Genomic DNA, 7,757 nt, shown 5'->3' on the forward strand with positions numbered 1-7,757 from the left:
CGCGGCTTCTCCGCCGCCTGGACCGCGCTGCTGGCCGCGCTCATGGCGCTGCTCATCGTGACCACGGTCATGGGCAACGCGCTGGTCATGCTCGCCTTCGTGGCGGACTCGAGCCTCCGCACCCAGAACAACTTCTTCCTGCTCAACCTCGCCATCTCCGACTTCCTCGTGGGTAAAGCCCCCCGCCCGCCCTCGCCCGCGCCCTGGAGCGCCCGGCCCGCCGGGCCCGCGGGAACTGGAGCGCGGGACTAGGCTGCCGTTAGTTCGGGCGCAGGCCCCCGCCGGGGGCCCCGGCCTGCGGAGGGGGCATCTGGGGCTCGTGGGGCGGGGGGCGCGGGCGAAGTTCCTTGCCCCCCAGGATGCGGGCCGGGGGCCGGGGAGAATGTCCCCGGGGAAGGGGCGGGCGCGGGCGGGCGCTCGGCGAGGCGCAAGGCGCAGCGGCCGCGGGCGCAGCGCTGGCTCTTGAGGTGCCAAACAAAGGCTGCGGCGGACTCGGGGAGCGCGGAGGGAGCTGGGGGAGGTTCGGGGGAAGCGATGTGGAAGGGGGCTGTTGGAGACGTGTTGGGGCTGGTGTGGCGGCGGCCAAGTGCCCTTTGCGTCAGGAGAGAGGCTTGCTCGGTTTCCGAGCCGATGAGGAAAGGCTGTTCAAAGCCAGGATAGGGAATGGGGTCCAGCAGGCGGGCGGGAGGAGGGAGGAAATTCTATTCCTTTTCCCCGTTGGGGACTGGGAGGGCTGGACAGATTCCTGGGAAGGACAGAATCCTGGAAAGTACCGAATCCAGACTCAGGGGCTCGTTGTGCCCAAAGGTCCCCACGCAGGATCTTCCGTCCTCTCCCCAAGTCCAGGGGACGCTAGTGGAGCTGGGGGCTGGGCAAGGTTTCAAGGTGAGCTGCAGAGCAGAGGGTGTGCCTCAGAGAGGGATGGAGTGGGTGGGTAAGGTGAGGGGTGCTGGTCCCAGAAAGGTGGTGACCCCCAGGTCCTGCCTGTCTCTGCACTGTGGGGGGGTCTGACCCCAGGCCCCCATGCAGCCACGGCCCACCATGGCCCTACTCTCCCACAGGGGCCTTCTGCATCCCACTGTATGTGCCCTACGTGCTGACCGGCCGCTGGCCCTTTGGCCGGGGCCTCTGCAAGCTGTGGCTGGTGATGGACTATCTGCTCTGCACCTCCTCCGTCTTCAACATCGTGCTCATCAGCTACGACCGCTTCCTGTCGGTCACCCGTGCTGTGAGTCTGGGATGTGGGTGCCCATGTTCACTCCTGGGGGAGGTGGTCAGGAGTGGCCACCAGAGGCACTGGGCAGGAGACAGCCACTTCTGAGTTGTGGGCAGTGTCAGGTGGGCTTGGATGCCATTTGCTGCTGGTAGGCCTGGTCCTGGGACAGGCAGGAGGCGCAGTCTAGACCTGGCATCACATGTCACGGAAGGAAGGAGGGGGGGTCATGTCAGCCTCCACTCTGGGGCAGGTCATCCAAAGTCCCTGGGGCTGAAGGAGGATCAGAGCCCCCCCCCCACGCACACACCCCAGGAAGACAGTCATGGCTCCACGAGTGTCCCTTGATGTGAGTGGCCACCATGAGTTAGGGGCCCTCAGTGCCATGTGTGCTCACAGCCAGCAGTGCTGGAGCAGAGGGCTCTCCTGCCCTCCCGCATTCTTCTTGATGACTATATCTGCTCGGGGCCCACGCATGTCCTGGTCTAGAAAGTCCATGGGACAGAGTGCAAAGAACATGGTTTTGGGGTCCGATAGGCCTGGGTCAAGCCCAGCTCTGCCCACTTAGCTGATGCATCTGGTCTCTCCCTCCCTCCCTGAGCCACCGAGAAAGAAAGTGGGGAGAGCAATAGGGCTGTTATAAAGATTAAATGAGATGATACCTGAAAAGTGCCCAGTACACAGCCTGGTACACTGCAGGTATTCAAGAGACAGGGGCAATGAAAAGCACCTTGGGCGAGCTCACAGTTAGAGGGAATGGTACACTGGCAGCCTGGCTATAGGGCTGTAACAAGTCATCAGCCAGCCCAGCGTTCCTGGGGGGGGAGGGGGGAGAAGGGAAAAGCATCTTTGTGGAGGGAGGCTGGCACACAAAGGCCTAGAGGCTACCGGGAGCTCCGGGTCCAATGCTGCTGCTGCAGCTCATGGCAGTGGCTGACCTGGACTCTGCCCCCTTCCGTCCTGACCCAGCATGTCCCATGGCAGGTCTCCTACCGGGCCCAGCAGGGCGACACGCGGCAGGCGGTGCGGAAGATGGTGCTGGTGTGGGTGCTGGCCTTCCTGCTGTATGGGCCGGCCATCCTGAGCTGGGAGTACCTGTCGGGCGGCAGCTCCATCCCCGAGGGCCACTGCTATGCTGAGTTCTTCTACAATTGGTACTTCCTCATCACGGCCTCCACACTCGAGTTCTTCACGCCCTTCCTCAGCGTCACCTTCTTCAACCTCAGTATTTACCTGAACATCCAGAGGCGCACCCGTGACAGGCTGGATGGGGCACGGGAGGCGGCCAGCCTGGAAGCCCCACCCGGGGCCCAGGGCTCTCCACCCGCTGCACCCGGCTGCTGGGGCTGCTGGCAGAAGCGCCGTGGGGAGGCTGTGCCACTGCACAGGTACGGGGTTGGCGACGCGGCCCCTGGCACTGAGGCAGGAGAGGCAGCCCTGGGGGGCAGCGGTGGGGGCACCGTGGCCTCGCCCACCTCCAGCTCAGGCAGCTCCTCTCGGGGCACAGAGCGGCCCCGCTCGCTCAAGAGGGGCTCCAAGCCATCTGCATCCTCGGCGTCGCTGGAGAAGCGCATGAAGATGGTGTCCCAGAGTGTCACCCAGCGCTTCCGGCTGTCGCGGGACAAGAAGGTGGCCAAGTCACTGGCCGTCATCGTGAGCATCTTCGGGCTCTGCTGGGCCCCCTACACACTCCTGATGATCATCCGGGCCGCCTGCCACGGCCACTGCGTCCCTGACTACTGGTACGAGACATCCTTCTGGCTGCTGTGGGCCAACTCGGCAATCAACCCCGTCCTCTACCCGCTGTGCCACTACAGCTTCCGCCGCGCCTTCACCAAGCTGCTCTGTCCCCATAAGCTCAAGGTCCAGCCCCACAGCTCCCTAGAGCACTGCTGGAAGTGAGCGGCCACGCTGCCTCTCGGGACCGGGCAGGGCCCTCCGACTGCCACTCCCTGCTTTCCTGGGCAGCCGCCTCTGGGTGCGAACCAGGTCTTGTCTCCAGCCTGCCCTACCTGCCATGGCAGCCTCTCTTAGACCATCTGCCTGCAGTGGAGGCAGCTTGGCGGGCTGGCCAGAGGAGCCCTTGCTGCCTGAACTGGAATGTGGTACCTCGCCCTGCCACCCAGGTCCTTGTTCCAGCCCCGAAGGGACAACCCAGGGGCCTCAGCCTCAATGCCCACCCTCCACGGGCAGTGTGACAGTGGTGTGCACCCCTTGCACGATTGCTGCTGGTGTTCTTCCCAAAGCAAGCGCTTGGTGTGTGCCCCAGGCTGCCTGACCCAGTGGTCCGCCCCTGCACGTGCACACACCTGTCTATACACACCTGCACACCTTCCCCTGCTCCAGACAAGCCTGGGCCCCCAGCTCTGCTGCCATCTGTCCCCTGCGTATGCTCAGGTCTGGCTCCTGCATTCCTCTTCCCTCCAGCTCTCTCTGCCCCCAAAGTGCCAACTGGCCCCCAGGAACCTCGCGGCCATTCTCTGCTTTTCCATTCTGGGTGTTTCAGGAAGACAAAGAACAAGAAAACACATCCGTGAACTCGATGTTCCTTGGATGTTTAATCAAGAGAGACAAGATTGCTGAGGAGCTCAGGGCTGGATTGGCAGGTGTGGGCTCCCACGCCCTCCCTCCTCAGAATGCCGCTTCCGGATGAGCGGCGCCAGCTGCTTCTGCCCACCCTGCCCCCGGCTCGGGGTGCTGGGCCCTGACTGGAGTAGCCCGGGTCCCGCACTACTGCTTGTCCAGCCGGCTGCCCATCCGCTCAGCCAGCGTTTCCTGGGGTTGACGGGTAGGAGTGCCTCTGCCCTGCCCTGAGGGTCCTGGGGCTCACAGGCAGAGGGGCCCGGGGTGGGGTCTGCTAGCAGAGCGGTTGCTTCTCCGTGTCCCATGCACCCCCTCGGCGCTGTGCATGCTCTGCTTCCCACAGCCCACCTGCTGGCCCTGCAGACCCTGAGCTCCACAGTAAAGTGTATTTTTTTAATGGTGCTGACTGCTGAGGACGAGTGGGGTTGGGCCGAGCTCCAGTTCCTCAATCAGGCCCTGGGGAGACCGAGACCACCCAGAGGGATGCGTGGCGCAGGCCCCCTCCCCCACCTCAGTGTTCTCTTCCAGGAGGTGCTGCAGTGGGGAGAAGACACCAGCTCTGCCTCACACTAGGGTTTAATCCTAATAAGGGACCTGTGCCCCACAGCGCCCCACCCTGTTCAGGAGGGGCTCATCGCCCCACCCCCCACCCCCGCTGCAGCCTGCCTGCCCCCCAGGACAGGGGTTCTCATCTTTCTTGGCCTTGATTTCCCACCTGGGGAGTTTCCTAGGCATGGGGGCTGGAGCCGAGCCCCAGGGTGGCGGGGAGAGGTGGGCAGAGGGAAGGGTGGCCTCTCTGGTAGAGGAGCTGTGCTGGGCAAAGTCCTGGAGGCAGGACTGAGGGTGACAAATGGGGACGGAGAGAAGGACCTGACATGGGCCCAGTCAGCTCTGCAGAGGGGCAGGCACTGGCCCTCATCCCAGGATGGGGGGCAAGAACAGCCCAACTCCGGAGACCCAGACGGGGGGACAGGCGTCCGGTGCCCCCTCCTCCAGGAAGCCTCCCTCCTTTCCAGCCATGAGAGCCGGCCCTGCCGACTTCACCGACAGCCTGTCCTCTCCCCACCGTGCTGGCCCTGCTTACAGCACTTCTAACCACACCCTTTCTTCCTGCGGCAGAGACTGTTACAGCCGGGCGCCATGGGCCCCGCGTCCAGCGGGGGATGCAGGTCAGCGACAATGCAGATTCTCACCACTGCCACCGGAGAAGCTGCTCATCGCGACACTTAGAGCGACAAAGCCACCTCCCCGCAGCTGTGCTGCACTTTCATTTCTCAAGCGCCCCCAGAAAGCTCCAGAATGCTCGGCTGGCACCCCCCCCCCGCTCTGTCTGTAGCACAGGGACCCCACTGGTCAGGGCAGGCCCCTCTTCTTGGGCCCCCTCCTTAGTGACCAGGGGGACGGGCAGGCCTGGGCTCCCCTTGCGGAAGGTGGTGGCAGGGACAGTGCACACCACTGTCTGTGGGGTCCGGAGCTCAGGGAAGCTTCACGGGTAACTCGGGGGGCCCCGTGGTGCTGTGGGCAGACTAGCCACTATCCCCCCTGCTGGCCCCGCACCACCAGCCTGACCCGCGGCGGGCATTGTCCCAAAGCCCAGAGCTGTCTGAGCAAGGACAAAGGACTGGTTCTCCGCGCGGCGGGCGCCTCCTGGCCCACAGCACAGCCAGAGCCCTCCCTGTCCCTCCGCCCAGGCCTGCTAAATGGCTACAAATTGGAGGATAAAAGCACAGGCTTTCAAGCAATTTTGCCTTCAATCTCTGGAAACTGCTGCTCCCTGAGCGCCTGCATGCGGATGGAGGAGGAGAGAAGAAAGTCACCCAGCCTACTGGGCCTGGGCCTGCAGCAAACAAACACATCAGGGGGCCTTTCTCCTTGAACCCCACACGGAGAAGACAAAGCGGTGGCCCAGGGCAGGCCCCTAGGCGTCATCCGCCTGGCCCGCCTCCCCCCTGCTGCTGCTGTTTATTGAGCACCTACTGTGTGCCTGGCCAGCTGCTAGGAGGCAGATAAACAAACAACTGGCAGATAAGTGGGGCCATTCCCATTGGGGGGGGCGCGGGGAATGGAGACTGCAGGGGAAGTCAACTAGGCAGAGGACCCCAGGAGGGAATGGCCCAGTTCCTAAGCCAAGGGAGCCAGTCTGAGGAATGACAGTTCACTCATGCCACATTCACTGAGCCCCGTGAGGGACTCCCAGAGGCAGCAGAGGCACAAGGCTGGGGAGGAGTGACTCTGGGGAACTCAGCAATGCCTCGGATGCAGTGGGGTGCTCTGGGTGCAGGTGGATGCCCTGGCTGCCAGCGGGGTCACTTGTCAGCCCTCCTGGTGCTGGAGGGGCTGGAGCCAGGCTGGAGGGGCTCAGGACCAGCAGGGGCCTATAGGGTCCTGGCGACTGGGCCCCTCAGGCTGGCACTGGGGGTGCCCCAGGAACAGGTTCTGGGCACATGCTGGGCGAGGGTCCTTCCCAGCCTGGCATGGAGACCCTAAGTTCTCAGGGCGTCCAGCAGGTGACCCTGAATCCTCCCACAAAAGGCTGTTAATCAATATTTTCTTTGGGAAGACAGGGCCATGACAAGGGAGGGCTGAGCTCACTCAGGGCATCTGTGGAGCCGAGATGTAGGGGGCCATGTTGCTGTCTGCCTTGCCTCCTTGTGCCCTGCCCCCATCCAGCCTGACCCTCGTGGCTGGTCCTAGGGGTACGAAGAACCTTTCCAGTCACATCTACTGGAGCACCCCACACCCTTGCAGCCACCCCATGCTGGGTGCCCACACTTCCCGTTCTGCAGCCTCCAGAGGCCACACCCCACACTCAGCAGTCAGTGGGTCCAGGACTCCACCCTCCAGCTCCACTGAGTTGTCCCCTGGGCACCACAGGCCAGCAGCAGCACTGCACCCTCCTGATGGGGAGCTCGGTGGGGAGACACATCCTGGGAGGGCTCCCGGGAAACTCAGCCTGGGCTCTGTTGATCTTAAGAGAAGCGGAAAGCATGAGTGGGCGCCCACTGTGCTCCCCGCTGGCTGTCCACAAGGGCTGGGAAGTCGCCCCTGTGCAGTCAGGAGTGTGGGGGAGAGAGGGGAGGGGCAAGGCGCCCAACCGCCCCGGTCAGGCGTTTACTGTGCTTGGAGGAGGAAGTAAGGCCTGGGGCGGGGGAGGCTGCGACTGAAGCCCAGGCATCCCACGGGGGAGCCCAGCCCTCTCCCCTTCCTGCCCCAGTGGGTCTCGCGGCCAGGCAGTGGCTCCTGGGCCTTGTTTCTTCCACTGCAGAATGGGCTCAGCCATGCTCAGTGGGGTGGCTGGAGCATTGTCACCGTCACTGAGCCACTCTGCCTGGGGCCGCAGGTATGGGGGCACCAGCTGTCCCTGCCTGTCATTATGCCCTTGGCTTGTAGGGCCTGCACCTGTGGCCAGCAGACAGCACTGTGTTAACCTGTCACAGAGCACCTGGGCCATATGCCTCCCAGCAGGTGGGGCTGGCAGCAAGGTGGCGGCTGGGGGGGGCTCCTCTGCCCCGTCTGGCCCTTCCTCATGGGCTGCGGATGGGCAAAGGATGTGGTCGGCTGGACTCCCACTGCCCCAGGAAAGCAAGGCGTGTCCAGAGTCAGGTCTCAGTCTGAAGTCTGCCAGGCACGCCTCTTGGAGGGGCACAAAAAGATCCTTCAAGAGAAAGATGGGCGAGAAGGGAGAGAGATGGCTTTTGGATGTAAGGAGGGAGGTGGTGATGTGGTAACCCCCCTGGGCTAAAAACGCATCTGTGACACTCCAAAGTCACGCCAGTTTCCAAATTCAAACGTGACCAATTTGATGGATTTTTTTTTTTTTTTAGCTGAGCCATCCTGCCACCTGTTGGCAGCTCAGCTCAGGCCGGGCATCAAACCGCTGTTGCTCAGAGCTCAAGCTCTTGAGCGAGCTCTTAACCACTGAACTGCTCGGCCAGCCCGATGGAGCTTTAAATGCTTGCAC

The 7,757-nt window shown here is 63.4% G+C and overlaps 1 protein-coding gene across 1 annotated transcript; it reads left to right on the plus strand.

Moving 5' to 3' along the window:
• The first annotated feature begins 6 nt into the window (after positions 1-6).
• HRH3 (histamine receptor H3) lies at positions 7-4,197 on the plus strand. The gene is made up of 3 exons (XM_019637276.1): positions 7-172; positions 1,062-1,228; positions 2,198-4,197. The coding sequence occupies exons 1-3, from the start codon at positions 43-45 to the stop codon at positions 3,113-3,115; spliced, it is 1,215 nt and encodes a 404-aa protein (XP_019492821.1). The 5' UTR covers positions 7-42; the 3' UTR covers positions 3,116-4,197.
• Positions 4,198-7,757: the final 3,560 nt, after the last annotated feature.

Source organism: Hipposideros armiger, unplaced genomic scaffold (genome assembly GCF_001890085.2).
Source record: "Hipposideros armiger isolate ML-2016 unplaced genomic scaffold, ASM189008v1 scaffold_32, whole genome shotgun sequence".
NCBI lineage: Eukaryota > Metazoa > Chordata > Mammalia > Chiroptera > Hipposideridae > Hipposideros > Hipposideros armiger.